Here is an 18,926-nt window from a genome sequence, read left to right on the forward strand (position 1 = left end):
TTGGATGCTTTGGACGGGTGTGCCCCTCGCTGAGGAAAGCAAGTGCAGTGATACATGAAACAGAGTGTGAGTGCAAAGTCCCTGCTTCCGAGGACTTCCCCCAAACTACAATCTTTAGAATACCGTACCCGAACACCCGAACCTGTTGTCGGGAAAAATGCTCTAACGTTTGCCGCCCTCTAACCTCCAACTCTCACAGCTCTTCCACCGTTTCAATTCTGGCTCATAGCCGTCAATATTTAAGAATATCTGATAACTTGAATGCTAAAAGTTTTGGTATGAAATTTTTTGGACTTTCTGCCCGAATTTTCAGTCTAGAACAGCATTATTTGAGCCCCTACCTCTGCCACATCTGTCATCTCAATTTTACAACCAGTGTTTCCTTGAGTGCAGCCGTATCAGAGCTTGAAAGGTAGCCTTCCCTTAATAAGAAAATACGATGAGACGATGCATATCGGAAATCTGAAGGGGTCACTGCCAAACGGAGGTCGACTGCATTGCTCTTCAGGAAGTTCGAATAGTTTGAATAGTAAAATTTCAGTGCGAATCAAATCAAATAGCAAGCACACATAAAAATCTCGGAATATTCGCACAGCCTTAATAATTTTTCTAGCTTCAGGGGCAAAAACCACAACATATTCAGGAGAGGTGTCATAATGGGAGACTATAGATTGATTTCAACTGTATTGGGTTTTTTTAAAGTGCACTTTGCAGAATTGCATGTACATCCAACCATCTGCTAAGAAGGGATGTGATGAAGAGAACATATTGCAGCTTGAGCTGTCTATCGTGCCTTGCTTTTAAGATGATATCTTCCGTTCCCTCCTACATCAAGGGAAGATTTCGTACCAGAACTTGAAAGCAAGTGTCGCTTTCTCCGGGGGCCTCTTTGTCTTTGACTAGTGAGGTGCAACCGATCGCACTGCAATGGAACCAGAAGGACCATGGGCCCATCGTCCCTGCAATGCCTCAGCCTTCAAGAACGACTCAATGCACCAAAACAAGAGTGTAAATCACGCAAAAAGGGAACTGAGCGATTGTTGCTCTCTCAGCCCTGTTACCGTTTTTCACTCAGTTGTATAAAATTTCCCTACACTGAATGTGCTGTGCTAATGAGATGTTGTCATGAACATGTCACCTGGTGGTTGAATAGGGAGAAGAAGAGGGAAAAAAAATGAGCGAAAAGAAGAATATCAATCGAAGAAATGAAGAATAAAGAAAGAATATGACCATACATTGAAGCCGGGTGGAGAAAAGAACACAAGAAAGAAGAGGTTACAAGGTGCATGAGAGGCAACATAGCCGGCAGGGAGAAGAGGAGGAAGACAGGGGGCTAGGAAAGGCGAGAGGAAGACGTGTGATGGCAGGGGCACCGAGTTCGACGGAAGTCCGCCAGCTGAGCTCATGGCCAGGTGCCCCTACCTTCTCAGCACGGTGTAAGATAAAAACACTTTAGGTGGGGACACTCGCAAGACCCGATTGACCAGATATGTAATAAGACCAGATAAAGTAACAGCGACGCGCGTCCGTCGGACCGCTGCCGGCAGCACTGCCCGCCGTGAGTAGACAACTTGAAAACAGAGAGAGGCGTTGCTATAACAATGCGTCCTTCGCAGGAAATTTGAATTTAATTACACAGGAGCGTTGTTCCTGCCAAAGAGTGAAAATTTATTACTATTCTCACCAAGCAGAATGGGGGTTTGAGATGCACGGCAAGCGTGCTGTCCATGCTTCTCTATGAAACGCATGCCGGTGTATGAAGATGGTTCTCGCACGTCCTGTGAACTTTATACTGCTTGGGGCGTAACAGACACAAACATAATTGACATCTTTTCCAAAATATTGTATGAAGCAGCTCATTTCAATGCCCTGGTTTCCACATATTCGCTGATGGTAGGTGGTGCACTCGGATTGGCAAGCTGGATCTGGGAAGCGTGCGAACAGCGTGGTGAGACACGCATGCTTTTGATGACCAGCAAAGCAGAACTTGAACAAAACTGCGTGATTGCTTGCAAAAAGAGAAGCAACTACTTCGATACCTAGACCAATTTGTTGGTGTGCGTTACAGAGCTAACGTTTGATAGCTCTGTAATGCACACGTTTGGTGTTCCAGCCAGCTCTCCGAAGTATATTTATTTTTTGTTTTTTTCAGAATCGTGTTATATGAGAAGTGCTTGCTACATATTGCATCCTTTGTGCTGAGCTGACGGTCCTTCCTAGAAACCGTTTGAGTCCATGCTTTTAGGCATTCGTGATCAGAAAAAACATTGAATGATATTACTTTTTATTTGCATGTAGGGCAACCTGACCGGCAACCACTAACGAAGCACTTTCTTCCCATATTCACTCACTGTGTAGATTTTTTCTTTAACCCGATTTCCTTCATGGCTGCTCACCACATCACAAGTTCATCTTGCAAACTGAAATGATGAAACGCCACTTCATGAAATGCACCAAAAGCATGCTAGCAGCTCTAGCAGCCGAATGGCTTGTTTTTCGCGAGTGACAAGCGTGATGCATTCTGAACGCCGGCATTTCCACTGGCTTTCCCGGTTGCTATAGCAATGGTATGTGAAATTTTTTTTTTTTTTATGTCGCACTGGCTTGCCGCTAGATGAGCTGCCGGCAGCGGTTCCATAAATGCGAGTCTCTGTTACTATATCTGGTTGATGGCGTCCCATAAGAAAGCCGAGAAGTGTCCCTACCTAAATTGTTTGTATCTTACACCGTACTTCTCAGCAATGCCCTGTGAACTAAGGGGTGTGACCAGAAGAGGAGCTTGGCCGAGTGACGTCGTCCTTGTAAGGACGCGAAAGATGTCTTGCGGCTTCGCTCCGTAAAGTGCACCTCACAAGGACGAGCGGTACAGCCACTGCAGGGATCCAACGCTGCTGTCACATAATACTGGAGGGAACGGACGGTGTAGCCGACGGTCGTGCACCTGTGGCATGACGGACTTCCTAAACGCAACGAGCCTCGACAACCTCGCCCCGGAGCCGCTGCCATGTCGGGCCTTGCACCTGTAGTGTAAATATCTTCTAGAATTGTGTATATAATCTGCAAGGGACTGTTATAGCGTAATTTATCACGTATTCTGCTATTCGAAAGTTTTTTATAATTGTTTTCTTTGCCTCATAATGATTTTCGTACTCCTTTCGTTCTTGTGTTGTGCTTAACACCTCGAGACCATGAAAGATGTGCTACTATATTTGTTGCAGTTGGCACATGTGTTGCTGAGCTAGGGGCGAATAGGCGCCTTCAGTTAAATCTCATTCTTGGCCTGAATCTCACCATGATCACGACATTGTGGGAACCGTGGATTAAGAGGTCAGAGCTTCAGCTGTTGCAGAACGTCAAGATAAAGTGACTGCCACTGCGCCAGCATGCAGTGCGACCAAAATAAAAGTCTGGTTTGTGCGCTCGAATCTATCTGCTCCTACGGATAAGCAGCCTTATGACCTCAATCTGAGAAAACAGGCATCTTTGCATGTCACACTGTCGGCATGCAGCTGTCATGGCTGGGAAATAAAGCCACATCTTCAAGATTAGCAGTGTTAACCTACCATAAAGGGCATAGCGGAGAGTAGCATTAACAGAGGTCATTCGTGGAAAGCCAAACCAGCCGCCCACTACAGGCAAAAACAGCGCACACCTGACAAAGATGGACTGAGGAAACGCAGGCACTGAATAACTTCAGTCGACACCTGTGTTTCTTCTGCCTGTCCTCATCAAGTGTGCACTGTTTCCGACTGCGTATGATCCACCAACTAGCTTGAGATCAGCTCACTGCCACTCTTATTATTGTGCCCATGATGTGCACAGGAAAGTCACTGAATGCAGGCTGTGAAGACGCTTTGGTGCACCTTGCACAGGCTTTGGTACCACACAAAGTCTATGATAAGGCCTTTTCTGTTTCTTGCAGGTACGCCAGCGTTTTGATGCTGGCTGTCGTGTATTGAAAGGCTGGATCACGGTGATAGAATGAACAGGTGGCCAAGCAGGGCGTTTCGCCAATGCAACGAGCATGTGATGAAGTTGCTCGAGCTGTCGCTATTTTTTTGCAAGGTGGCAGCAGGGGTACTCCAGGCTGATTTCTTTGCACTTGCCTATTTGAATTTACATAGCCAGCGTGCGTCGTGAGCATTTAAACTGCATGTTTTGTGTCCTTTACTTTTTAGAAAGAGCTTGGTGCAGTGCTGTACACCAAATAGGTCTGGAGTAAAAGTGAAGAGCTACCATCACTTCAACGGGCTTTTCAAGCGAATTACTGCTGGCATTTTGACTTCAGACGTGTGGTTTATTCCTTGCTTGTTTATTGTTACATTTTTTTATTGGTTGTGAGAAGCTTACAGTGACTAACTCTTCACTGCCAAATTAATCATGTTTGTGACATGTCTTTCTTCTGTGCATAAGAAATTTTTTAATAAATACACATATGTAAGGAACGGTTTGCTTCCCCTAACTACTATTGCACACACACACACATGCACACAAACAAATGCACAAAAATGCACACACACCATCACGGAGGTCACCGTGCCCCATTTGCCCTGCAATGATGTGAAAGTGGTGTCAAACACTAGCCTCGGTGCGTCAGTGAGAACCGGCCACCAGCAGCTCATAAACTCAACGCGAACCTAGCGACGGCCGCGAGCAACTAGAGCAGTTGGGTGACGTGTTCCCGGCGCTCATTGGGCCACCTTTATATTGTACCACCGTGGTCTGGATGCATATGGTGTCGCACGTTCAACGTCCTAAGCAAATGAAGTCAGCTCCACTATACAGACACAGTAGAGTGCAGACCACTTTTAATGTAACTATTTATAGTGCAGGACCCCCTTTTTAAACTCCCATTTAGCCTCCCACAGAACACCATGTATACTCAACCACTTTTTGTGCAGCCACCCCCAGATGAAGGACCAGTTATAATGTGGTTGCGAAAAATCTTCTGTGACAAATGCGGTAACGAGCAATGAAGTCGTTACGGAAGAGGGAGAGATACAAAGTGAACGAACAAAGGGTGTAGAGAGAAAAAAGAAAAGGCAAAATGACTGCAGTATGCTGTGCATGTTCTCCGAGTGAGGAGGGCAATTGCATAGGTGACGGATAAGCCTTTGCACTGGCACCGGCGCGGCTAGAACTCTCACTGCTTGCTGGCTCCTGCGCGACTCTACAAAGAACGTGCTGTCTCGCTTATAGATTTTCTTGAAATTAAGTAAAGGGCACTCTGGTGCTGCGATCATTCAGTGACCATGGGAATGATGGGTTTGCCTTGATTTCATGCTTGTAGGCTTCAAACTTACGTGCTTATTGCTGGGTTTTGTTCTGAACAAAAAAAAAAAAAAGAATGCTGTGAACTTCGTAACCTAATATATGAATTGGTGAGCATAAATGTTAAAGTGACGAAGTGCAACTGCTGAACATTTGACGATTCTACTTTTGTGACAAAGCAGCTCGTCACAAGTATGAGGGTGCCAGGCGCATGCCGGTGCACTGGAATGTGGTGGTGGTGCGTGGGATAGTACGCATGCATGCCACGTTCACATACAAGGTTGGACATAGAAAGGCTTGTGGCACGTGACCTAAGCCGTCATGAAAAATCACTGTACTGTGGGGCTTCGAGCTGTGAAGATCAGAAAGGTCAGCATCACTACAGCAATGGAAGCAGTAGGTACCCTGTTTTGAAGGCTGTCGACGTAGGGCCCCGCGAGTGGCCGTCAAGCTAAGAAGACCGGAGTGAAGCTGCCAAGATTTGCCACACCCTTTCACAGCAGTTCCGGGTAGGCTTACAGCTCTTCCACTTCGTGCCAGAATGTTTGCAGCCAGCACCACAGTTATCAAAGTAGCCCGTCGACATAGAACGACGCCATTGACAAGTTACATTTAACCTAGCTGGGCTGAAGATGACGAAGAAGACCAAGATATTGGCAATAAAGACAAGTGGCTCGTTGGGCGGAAACAACAAACGATGACCGTAGAAGGTCGTCGACAACAAACTCTACGAACCCTCAGCACAGCAACAGCTCGATCGACTCCGAACTGTGAGAACGTTTGGGTACCGAGATGCCATCTTGGATAGATGCCGGCTAGGACTAGAGACGACACTAGCGCGGCTTATCGTTAGTTTGGGTTTTGCTGTGTGGGGCAGCTTAAGAGTTTTGTCTGCATGCAGTGTTATTGAGTTAATTTCGAGTGTTTATGTTTTCCCTTGCATTCTTTTTTCGATGAAGTGTGTTTGTCTGGCCACTCCTGTCTCCATTCCTTTCTCAATCCATGCTATGCAAGTGCTGCCAAGATTAAATCATGACAATAATAGATGCCAAGATTAATGCCACTGCGTATATGTGCCATTGTGAGAAAGAAGAGAGCACAAGAAAGAAGAGTAGATGCGAGCTCGTGTTAGCGCTCTTTTCATGGCCGATCCGCCATAGTGGGTTGCACCAGGTGAAAAAGGTCAATTAATCATTCTGGTGACTGGTCTGGCTTAACATCCAATGCTCAGGTTCTGTTTAATCCATAAATCAGGTGACATTTTCTGGTCGAGGTGCGGAGTAATGTTGTACACACTTCAATAGGCAGGAAGGTCCCAGCTAGAGACTATATTGGCGTGGCTAGTGTCATCTCTAACAAAGAAATACTATAACAGTGTGGAGCCTGCAGCTACCACGGCCGAGACTGCTGACATCCTATAATGCTGCAAAGTTCCAACACAAAAGTGCATTGTACACCACCCCAAACTGCTTTACCACAAACATCTACTCTCACTTTAGTTGCACTTGGCATAGCTGTAGGCACAGAACCCACACAAACTTTCATGATTTCCCGCTTCACAAGTTCTCACTTCACCAAGTCATATGGCAACAGTGCCTTCAGCGCTCAAGGGCTGAGTGACCAACAAATGTGAGTTCTTAAACAAAGCCATAAATCTAAAATTGTAGTGAGTCAATGCAAGGGGATTTTATGGGCGATTTCCAGACTTGAAATGCGTCAAAAATAAAATTAACAGATTTGTCAAGAGCAAAAGCAGTGGGTTTCTTTAAGAAAAGTACTAAGAAAAATCTAGATATCTAAAAACTTAGATGACATTGTCTCTAGGATGCCTAACAAACAACGACACATGTCTGCTTAAAATATGTTACATAAAGCAGGTGCAACCGGAGAGACCCGATGCAAGTTCTTTGCCTTCGCAGATAAAACCCATTGTCGAGAGCAAAAAAGTAGAACGAAGATGAAATTTTAGTTAAGACACGAAGTCATTGACCAACATACCAACAAAATTTTGAAAGTTGATGAACCCACCAGTTTTGATGAATTCATGTAAAGCAACAAATAACTGTCCATGGGGAATTGAATCAAAATAAATCTTCAACATCTGCAGAAAACATGTAGTCAGTAGAATTTTGCTCCTACAGAAACCGCACATCGTCTCAACTCTTGGTACTAAAGGGATCATTGACTGGTAACCCAATGAGCTTTTATAGAAAGAATCGGCTTACTAGGTGATGCCAAGGCTCCTCTTCAATTATTATTGTATGAAATGGTACTTTCGGCTTGTGCATTTTTTCAGTTAAGAATGCGCTGAGTGAGTTAACTTTACAAGCAATACTGCTTTTGGCCAATTTATCAAGTTGAAGCTCTTTACATAATGAGCTGCTTTTGTCTTTACGCGAATGGCGCTACTTTTAACCTCACTGAAAGTTCTCACTGTAGTATACAGGCTATTTACAAAGGTAATTGCTAACAGAGTAAAGAAAACATTAGAATTCAATCAACCAAAGGAACAAGCAGGATTTCGAACAGGCTACTCAACAATCGACCACATTCATACTATCAATCATGTAATAGAGAAATGCTCAGAATATAACCAACCACTATACATAGCCTTCAAAGATTATGAGAAGGGGTTTGCAGACACTGCGGCATCAGGGCGTCGATGAAGTATATATAAACATCGTGAAAGAAATCTACAGGGGATCAACTGCAATTATAGTGCTTCATAAAGAAAGCAACAGAATACCAATCAAGGAGGGTGTAAGGCAGGGGGACACAATCTCCCCAATGCTATTTACCGCGTTCTTACAGGAGGTTTTCAGAAGCCTAGAATGGGAACAGTTAGGGATAAGAGTTAATGGAGAGTACCTTAGTAACCTGCGCTTCGCCGATGACATTGTATTGCTGAGTAACTCAGGGGACGAATTACAACTCACGATTACAGAGTTAGATAAGGAGAACAAAAAGGTGGGTCTTAAAATTAATCTGCAGAAAATGAGAGTAATGTACAACAACCTCGGAAAAGAGCAGCGCTTCGAGGTAGGTAATAGTGCACTTCAAGTTGTAAAAGACTATGTCTACCTAGGGCAGGTAATAACCGCGCAGCCGTACCATGAGATTGAAGTAACTAGAAGAATAAGAATGGGGTGGAGCACATTTGGCAAGCACTCTCAAATTATGACAGGTAGATTGCCACTATCCCTCAAGAGGAAGGTATATAACAGCTGTATCTTACCGATACTTAGCTACAGAGCAGAAACCTGGAGGCTTACAAAGAGGGTTCAGCTTGAATTGAGGACGCCACAACGAGCAATGGAAAGAAGAATGGTAGGTGTAACCTTAAGAGACAAGAAGAGAGCAGAGTGGATTAGGGAACAAATGGGGGTTAAGGATATCATAGCTCAAATCAAGAAGAGGAAATGGACATGGGCCGGCATGAAGCGCGTAGACAGGATAACCGCTCGTCATTAAGGGTAACTAACTGGATTCCCAGAGAAGGCAAGTGTGTTAGGGGGAGACAGAAGGTTAGGTGGGCAGGTGAGATTAAGAAGTTTGCGGGTATAAATTGGTAGCAGCAAGCACAGGACCGGGTTAACTGGCGGAACATGGGAGAGGCCTTTGTCCTGCAGTAGACGTAGTCAGGCTGCTGCTGCTGATGATGATTAAAGTTCTAGCGATCGATTTCCTAGCCTTCTCATTGAAAGTTTATGGATATCACTAACCCATCTTTTTAATCAGCTTGACGCAGTCAGAGGCTATTGTCCCTAAAACACTTCACGAGAAGATCTGTCGGAGTCTGATGCTAACAGATGTGTACAGCCCTTAGCATGGCATGAACACCTTCAAGTAGGCACCAGACGTGTTGATCCTGAGGTGCTCTATTAGAACATGCCTATTAAATGCCAGCAACTCATGAGACGGAAAGACTGGTTGAAGGGTAAACTTCGGCCCTTTTTCGACCAGACTGTAGATCTATAAAGAAATTGCGCATATGCTTTCACACATCCGAAATTGCACGTGAGCTCCAAATTTTTGAGCCATCAGAGTTCTGGGCAGAAGCCATGAGCAAGGCCAGAGAAGTGATGGGAGCCTTTTGTATTTCAACAAGAGATGATACCTGTGTTAGCAAACCATCAGTTTTTTGGTTAGATGGTGAAATGAGGTTCTTCAGTGGCCTGCCGCATTCTAAAGAGTGTGATAAAGTGATGATTGTTGATACCCCATGACTGATGGGCATATTTATCGACTACGACGAGAAATAAAGTTAGTTGGAAGTGTGCGCTCGTCAGTGTTTGCCATGTCGTTGTGTTCTAAGGGCACAACCATAGTTACCTACCAAGTATGAACCAACTTGCCTAGCAGCAAGTTTTATTAAATTGATACTGTTGATTGGCAGACCTTACGGATAATGCTGAGTTCAGCTGCTGAGAGTGGTCTCTGGAAATGCCCAAACAATGCCATACTTGGAGTAGACCTGCCAGAAATCCTCCATCATGAAAGCATGCCAGTAATCAGTAAACTTTGTCAGTTGAAAGTGCAAGCCTTTCTAAGGTTTCGCACTAATGTTACATTGGCTACCTCAGCAGTTTTTTCAGGCCTAGCTATGTCATTGAATTGTGGATGTGACCCACAAAGTTTGAATATCATCCGCAAGTTTCAGCTTTTTCATAGCGGTCCCTAATTTCAACGGCAACAGTTATTGGATGATCGAAGGCAGAACTGGAGGAGCAGCTTTACTTCCACGCTGCATTTTAGCAGATCTGTATGGCATTCCATGAGGGGTCGGGCTCCCACTTGTTAATAAAGTGGTTACTCAGTGCAGTGGATCAAGTTCTCTCATGCATGCAGTTTAAATTAGTCCTGCTGAGCAACATGTGGCTGACTTTTTGAGGCCGCTAGCTCACATCTTGACTTCTGCTGTCCACCTTCCCTGCACTGTACAACGGCAGCCCGGAAATAACATATTCTATTACTGTCAAAGAATAAATTTTGTTTAACCTATAATACACCACCTACTACCCCCTAAGTCCTCTTCACTGCAGCCATAAGTCATGCGCAATGCCAACACGCTAAGGTAATAGGGGAGAACCCTGACATGGTCTTTTGAAGTTTTGTCAGCATTCAGGCATCATCAAATCATTTGTACCACAAATTTAGCAGTAACGTCGTGTACCATGGCTACTACAGACAATTATATCTTTACCATTGGCAGAGATCAGCAGACGATGACCAAGAAAAAGCGATCATGGGCTGCTGTCTCCTCTGTCTTGTGCCAATAAGCGCATGCACCGCAAGCATAATCATAAACAGTTTAGTGTTCCGTAGTCGCCATTAATGGCATTCTGTTGCTTTTTCTGTCGGCTCCATCTTTCTGGCAGCGCTACACCTAATGAAGGCCGGCATTTCGTGACACATGGTGCTGAAACCTTGGAACGAACCAGATGCCTTCTTACTCGTGTTTTACCTAATCAACTCGTGAAACATGCTGGAATCCTTGGCTACCCTCATCACTCGATGGTATGAACTTGGAGCGGTAACGGCTTTCTAGATTGTGCACTGACACGTTGAACAAAACCAGAGCACCTAGCATCACACATGCCATTTGGCAACAGAGACAAAGATCGTAGAGTGATGAATATTTGGTCTGACAGGTGCCACCACACTACCAGGCAATTGTAGTTTATTCTCTTGTATGACGACAACCTGCAAAAGGCATGTACACCAACAAAAAGAATTTGAGAACGACCACTGATAAGCGTAAGCTCGGAATATGCGGTTGTGTCCTCAGGAGTGAAGTTACAACAGCAGATACATGAATTGTAGCGTTGACTAGACAGCAGGAGTGAGAGGCTCATTACAGCAACGAGCTCAAGTGATTTTGCTCTCCAGATGCCTCACAAACATCACCCAATGTCACAGCTTTACTAGTCACGGGATGCTAGATATGTGGTGCACAACACAGCTAGGGCAATTCATTCTGTCCAAAAAGAGAAACCTGGATGAGAAAAACAAATTTGACGCCAAGATTATTAGTCCTCTCCTTACATACATTTAATTAAAAAAAAAGATTGTTAGTACCGAAAATTACAGATGTTCTTATACGTTGGCATCTATAAGACAGATTGGAAACTCGAAATTAGAAGGGAGTGGCCTTTGTCTGCCAGATCAGTTGAGCCTCCACAGTAGTTGAAGGAGGAGGAGACATGGAGGACCTAGACTCTTTTCCTTTCACGTGTAGAGTGTTGTGACACCACATTGGTTGCACCAAATCATTTACGTAAATACAACTCGGCCTCCGCATTGCCTCAATCCTGACAAGGCAATATCAAATGCAACTTGCCAGCAGTTCATCAACTTAGTCAAAAGAAACACTTTCATGTTGCTATCTCATAAGAATAAGCTAAGAAATTCTCTTCAACCTTTATCAGCAAGTATGGTTGCAAATAAAGTAGATAAAATTATTAGTAGAAATATTCAAAAAATATTTGATTAAATTTGCATTTACACATAATTATTCAAATTTACATCACACCCAACATCTTGTTATTCACAGAGCTGTAATAAAATTACATGAAATAAAGGTGGCAACCTTAATTACGGCACCTCCATATATATACATGGAGGTGGCACTTTCTTTATGCAAGGTTGCGTGTGCTTGAAAAGTTGCAGAAGACCTGGTACGGCATTGTGAATTTCAGTCACTGCTATGCAGTTGCCAAAAAAAAAGAAAGCCTCATAAGTGAGCTTCACCAGAGGACATTTGCATAACTTGTAACAATGCAGCTAGCAGTTATGAGCACCTAGAAAACAAAAGAAACTGCACTGCATGTTGTACTTATTGAAAAAAAAAATTTTTTGTTTTTTTTTTGCCGTAGAGATGCTTTTGATTTCTTTCTCTGAGGAAGAGCAGTGCCTAGACTGTGACATGTGGAATTGTGGTGAGTGAGCTTTTGAAATAAGCCGTGCCGTCCTTATTTTCCGCCACCATTGCTTACACGCGAGCCACGGCAGCCGCAGTTTTTTGAGAGCTCTTTTCACTTGTTGCTATGTCTCTGCACACACGTGTTTGATGACACGTGGTGACCACACAAACAGAAAATAAAAAGCCCTGACGAAACGATTGCAGCCCTCTCCACTACACTGAAGGTGAGGAGATTCAGGTGAACCCTTTCTATTCCTGCACTGTATTTATTCATTTTGGCTGCCACTCTCTCTATTACGGCATGAAAATTGAAAAATCATTCACAAAAAATTACTGTAGCTGAACCATAGAAACAGAGGCCTCATCCATTTATTGCATTGCTTTTACTTTGTGGCAGCAGTGAATGTTAATTATATTGAGGTTAAAAACACGTGTCCTATCAACATGAGGTTGCAACATGTCAAACACTACATTAAATACAGAATTCCGTTTGATCTATCAAGGTTTACCTGTAGACACAAGAAGTAGCAACCAAGTTGCAGCAAACTTGGAACACAGCTTGTAAAAAAATAAACCATCACTTGCTAGATGAACTTTCACACTACGTTTGATGTTGCCAATCTTGCTCCCTTTGGGAACTTATTCAAATAGCCTTGCTCAAAACAGTTGCCCTTCTGATGACTTCAGAAGGCATAGTCCGAGACAGAATTTTATAATTAAACCAAACAAGTGTAGTAAGAGTAAATTTATAAATGCTTCTTAATGCTCTGCATTTTGCAGCTGTTTCTCACAGTAGTCAAATGTCCAATGCGCACTCCAAAAACAAGCACCAAAGACCCACTGAGTAGAAAGATGGTGGCTGGAGTAAGTTTTTTCTCCCGGCAGAGCCCAAGTGCCTCTTCCAGAGGGTAGCTGTGTGACTGTCGCAGCAGTGGTAGCAGCTTGTCGGGTGCGTACACCGCATACAGGCGTGCCAGCTCCATGTGCTGGGCCTCACACAAGGCGGGGCTGCGTCGGAATAGTGCATCCAGGTACTGAAAAAAACAGGCCAGAGGAAAACACAAGCATCACTGACCAAGTTAGTAGATGTAGTAAGTGACATATTTGTCATCAAAGGTGGCCATTTTATCCTGGTTATTCTTGTAATTAAACAATTAAACAGCTCTCCTGCATGCCACGAAACTGCTGTCCGCATGCTTGCAAAGAACTCCATTGGCTTTCTAATTTTGTGCTCCTGTGGTTTCCAGTAGCTGCCATACTTGTCGCTCCTCTGCCACAAAATTCCACAGATATCAATGTCGTTTTTTCAGCACCAAGCAAACTAGGTAACCCATGCCAAAAAACTAATCCAAATGGAGCCACGACACCTAAATGTGCAAAACAATACACAATATGAGCTGGTCATCAACCCAGGCATACTGACACCTATTGATCAGCCACTGAATGTGGTACTCAGTAGTAGTCTGGCCAGTTTAGTATACGGAACAATTTTTCGAGCAAGAAAAAGTCCGTTCGGAGCAAATTTGGTGCAGGAGAAACTGTGTTTTGGAGCAGTCAAAATGAAAGACTTTCAAATCACTTTGTCAGAACATGTTTACATTTTTGGTGAAAATTGTTATAATCATGCATACTGAAAATTCTGCTGCAATGTGAATAAGGACACAAGACCAATTGACATGCAGAAAGCAGCCATCAATCACGCTTCAAGAAGTGTCACACTATGACTTCACTGCACTGCATAATTGATTGATATGTGGGGTTTAACGTTTCAAAACCACCATAATATGAGAGACGCGTAGTGGAGGGCTCCGGAAATTTCGACCACCTGGGGTTCTTTAATGTGCACCCAATCTGAGCGCACAGGCCTACAATATTTCCGCCTCCAACTGCATTGCACAAGAAGTGTGTTGAAGCAAAACATCAGTGATGAGGCAGGCATGCACGCACGGTTTCTGCAAATAACCGGTGTCATAAGGTTATTCCAAAAAGAAAAAAGTCGTAATCAGAAAACCAGAAGCTTAACAATTAAAGAAAACTTGTTGCGACTGAGAACATACTTTTTGAAATGGCTTGCGTAATCAGTGCAATGAATAATCGCCCCAATTTACTATGGGTGAAGTTAGTTCCGTCGTACTCAGTAATATTTAGAGATTTGGACACCGAATTAAATTCTCCTTTCACATTTAAGGACTTAGGGTTTAGGATTTACCCTTGGCTTTCAAAATATTTAGGAAAATTATAAAAGTAAAACTGACACAAGATTAAATAACACAAAGAGGGCAGGGGCAGTGATCTATGTGAAGATAAAGCGGACAGGCGCTCTTCAAAGCAGCCTTGAAGAAAACAAGTCAGCCAGTTGAAACATTGATATCTACATCGACACCTTGGTTTCACAAATTTTCGCTCTCGACATGCTGTCAAGCTAAGATTGGTGGGTATGAGTCCACATGCTATTCACACTGTTGGGGAATAACAATGGCGTCGCGCGAACAGCCCAGATAACCGAGAACAACAGATTGGTTAGGTGAGAGAAATGCCCCTGTTGGCTTTTTTTTTTTTTTTTTTCAGGGGGGAGGCGGGAAGACGGGGTAAGTGAACATCTGATCACACCTCTCCTACAATCTTAAGTAACCCTTGGATCCGCCATTGACAGGGGTCCTAATAATGGTTCCAGGAAGGACATTATGCGCTTCAGCAAGTGCTGAAGATTCTTCTGCAGATTCTTTCTGTCGAAGGATTGCCTGCGGGTCAAATTCAACTGGGACGAAGACGCCCGACTTTTCTGTATCCTCACGTGATCCCCGAATGGAGATTTTGTTTTCAATGGACGAACTAAAGGCTGCGCTCGCTTTGTGTAGACGTTCTTCAGCGCCAGGACCTGAAGGCATCACTTACCGCGCTCTGTGTCACCTAGGAGATCAAGCTCAGAAGGCACTCTTGCAGCTGTACAACGACTCCTGGCCAACTGGCATGGTTCCACAGGAATGGAAGTCAAGTCACCTGATTCCACTTCTCAACGCCGGCAAATCACCCTTGGACATTTCCTCTTACCGCCCGATTGCCCTCACGAGCTGTGTGGGAAAAGTTATGGAAAGGATGATTTTAACGCATCTGGAATGGTACTTGGAGTTCTACGAAATATATCCAGATGCCATGTCCGGGTTCAGACGAGGCCGCTCGTCAATTGACAATGTAGTTGACTTGGTGACATATGTAGAACATCAGAAGGCCTGCAAACGGTTATCTGCTGCTTTGTTTCTTGACGTTAAAGGGGCATACGACAATGTCACCCACGAAGCCATTCTCAGCGCACTAGAAGGAGTGGGACTCGGTGGCAGGATATATACGTGGGTTCAGAGCTACCTACAGAATAGATCCTTTCACGTGCAGACAGAAAATGGCCCGACACTCGAGTATTACTGCAGCCGAGGAGTCCCGCAAGGTGGAGTGCTAAGCCCGACGCTGTTCAACCTAACACTTTTTGAGCTAGTTGGCAAGCAACGAAGCAGTGTACGACTTTCCATTTATGCTGATGACATTTGTGTGTGAACATCAGGTGTGACTCGACTTCAATTTCGCGCTCGACTTCAGAAGGCAGCATCAGTGACATCGTACCACTTACGCAAACAAGGGCTCGAAATCGCAAATGAGAAGTGTGCAGTCGTGGCTTTCACTAGAAAACCAATGTCCGCTTACGGCATATCAATTAACGGGCAGTTGGTGTCATGCAGCTGGAGTCACAGGTTCTTGGGAGTCGTGATCGACCGAAACCTGTCTTGGACACCCCACGTAAACTACGTGAGAAAGCGGCTGACTACCATTTGTCACTTATTCAGGTTTCCTGCTGGGAAAAGTTGGGGAATGTCTGTCTAGTCTATGTTACATCTGTACAAAGTATTATTTACTGGAATCCTGCGGTATAGCCTACCTGTTATATCTAACACGTGCAAAACAAACTTGCGTACAATCCAAAATATTCAAGTCCAAGCAAGCGCTTAGGATATGCCTTGGTTTACCCCGCTGTGCATCGACAGCGAAAACAATTGCCATTGCACAGGACTACTCGATCATGCCGCACATCACCATTGAAACAATGCGTACGTACCCCAGGCAACATGCTAGGAATCCTTCCCACTACTTGGCAACCCTCGCTACTGAGAGGCGCCGCACCAAATTTAGTGCAATTGTCTGTGCTCATAGTGCGTCGTTTACTGCAGGTTTTACGCCTGCTGAGAAACTGGTGTATCCTCCGTGTTGCCTGACACTTCCACAAGTACGTGTTTCAATTCCAGGAATACAGAAAAAATCAAATTTGCCTTCATCAGCCCTAAAACAATTGAGCTTGAGCCTTCTACACGAAATGTACAACAACCACATGCACATATACACCGATGGTTCAACCACAGCGTCTGGTTCTGGTGGTGCGATGGTGATCCCAGCTAGAGGAATCACTCTGCGAATCAAACTGTCACATGTCACTACATCTACGGCGGCAGAACTTGCAGCTTTGTGTGGCGCCCTAGAGTACATCAAATCCCAAAGACCGAGTAAATGGGCTCTGTTTTCCGACTCGAAACCAGCCCTACAGAGCATGCAGTCAGTCTTTCGACGAGGTTGCCATGAACAATTAACTTACAAAGTTGGCAAGCTTGTTCACCACGTCACAGAAACAGGCCATGAGGTCAAGTTTCAGTGGCTTCCTGGCCATTGTAGAATCAGTGGCAATGATTCCGCAGACAACGCAGCTCGCACATCGTACCAAGTAGAGCACACCCTTCCGATTCCTTTGTCAAGGACTGACGCTGCAAAGCAACTTCGTCACCTGGCACGTAGTCTGAGTCTGCAGGAGTGGAACACCTCAAGCTTAAGACTGTGGGGATCTGAGGCGCGCCCGCGACCATTTTCGCGGGCATTCCGCCACACGGCCACACCCTTTTGCTTTCCTGCCCTGTTAACACCACGTTGCGATAGATGGCGCCACGTGCGGGCACGGCGCGCGGTACGCGCGCGCCGAGAGAGCGGTCTCTTTTCCGTTGGTCGGCGCCGGGTAAGCACGTGTTTTCCTTCGTCCGCGTCCCCTTTGGGAATCGCCGGGCTGCAGCCTGCCTGGGGTGGCCTTGGGCACCTCGGCGGGCGTGTTTACTTGAGTGCTAGCTTCGGTAGCGTACGCTAAGCCCACAGCGGTGCCTAGTGCTTGAAGTGGTCGTACCACAACGAGCCGCACTTGCCGTAGGCCCTACGCGTACGAGGTTTGCCCTAAAACTCGCGACCAGGCCCAGTGGCCATCGTGAGAGTGCGCAGCATAGCCGCGAGGGACCTTTTCCCGACCGGCGTGTCAAAGCTCGCCATTGCCAGCTGCGACGTGCTCGTGGTTTTCCCCTTATTGTGAACGTCCGCGTGCGGGTGCCTTTGCTACCCGCGTCCCGGGAGCGGACGTTGTACTGTTGTTCGGGGTGCCGCCAGTGGCAATAAAGCGTTGTGTTTTGCATTAGAACACTGTCTGTTTGCCGCGCCGCGCTAAACGCCTTATTAGTTGAGCGCGCGCGGAGCGGTGCGCTACACGCGAGTAAACGGAGTAGCGGCCCTGTGGCGCGCTAAGCGTGAACCCACGGTGATCGTCCGCTGCAGTTAGTAGCGGGGTCACCATAAGACATACCAGACTATACCAAATAAACCCTCGACTAGAACTTCGACCTCCATCCTTGACTTCGTCGACGTGAAGCTTCACTTCTTTGTCGCCTTTGGTTGGGGGTTGCCTTCACAAAAGCATATACAGTCGAACCTCGTTATATCGAACGGCGCGGCGATCACGAAATAGTTCGATATATCCAGAATTCTATATAAAAAAATCACAAAAAAATGCGTCAACAGCTTGCTGAAAACGACCAACGAACCGTTCAAGCGTGGTGCAGTAAATACTCACTTGAAGATTCAAACATAGTATTTATTGTGTTGGTTTAAAATATTGAAAAAGAGTAGCCTGCTTTTTGTTGGCCATGGCGTGTTTGATGACTGCGTCCTCAATATAGTCCAGGCGATCCATAAGTGATAGGCCGGTGCCTTCAATCGCGCCGCAGCGACGGCGTACAAGGGCCAAGGCAGCTACGACCTCAGCTGATGTCGCGAGCGGGGCACCATCAGTGCTTGCGGGATCCACCTTGGCAGTCTTCATTTGGCTGCTAGCAATAGCTTCGGCGACAATCTCCACATCTGTGAGCTCCGCCGTGAGCTCCGCCGTTCGGAGTTAGGCCTGTCGCTCACCACAGGTCCAACTCCGAACAGTGCACGACAGGCCTAACTCCGAACGCACGAACACTGCGACCACAACGACCGATGCCTGTCGATGCTACGGGGGAGGAGCTTGCAACAAGTGCGCACTGTGCCAATGACACCATAGAGACTGCAACGACTGCAAGCTGCGGCGTGAGTCCGGGTGTAAAGTGCGCATATGGGGCGCCCATGCCGGCTTGCCTGACTGCTTTCCCTTTCCCGGCGGCAGCGCGGGCCGCGTCCGAGACAGTCGTCTGCGTCCTTGCCCTCCTATACTTTCCTCCTCAATCTTTACCTCTCACTCCCGCTTCCGCCGCGTGAAGCCGTGCCGGTGCCTTCGTATTGAAAGAAAATAACAGCTCCGCGCTTTTCTCTTCACTTTCCTCATTCAAGAACCTCTACCGCAAGGCTGCAGCGCGCGTACGCCGCTGCGTTAAAGTGGCGCTCTCGGCGCCGTCGATGT

General features: G+C 45.7%; 1 protein-coding gene across 5 annotated transcripts in view; it reads right to left on the bottom strand.

The window, feature by feature from the left end:
• Window positions 1-18,926, bottom strand: part of lt (vacuolar protein sorting-associated protein light) — a 635,043-nt gene that overhangs the window by 191,004 nt on the left and 425,113 nt on the right. For all 5 annotated transcript variants that reach the window (XM_075896022.1, XM_075896056.1, XM_075895809.1 and 2 more), the window contains one exon: window positions 13,035-13,227. In XM_075896022.1, coding sequence (XP_075752137.1) covers window positions 13,035-13,227 — 193 coding nt within the window. The remainder of the gene's footprint in view (window positions 1-13,034; window positions 13,228-18,926) is intronic.

This window comes from Rhipicephalus microplus, chromosome 1 (assembly GCF_043290135.1).
Source record: "Rhipicephalus microplus isolate Deutch F79 chromosome 1, USDA_Rmic, whole genome shotgun sequence".
Classification (NCBI taxonomy): domain Eukaryota; kingdom Metazoa; phylum Arthropoda; class Arachnida; order Ixodida; family Ixodidae; genus Rhipicephalus; species Rhipicephalus microplus.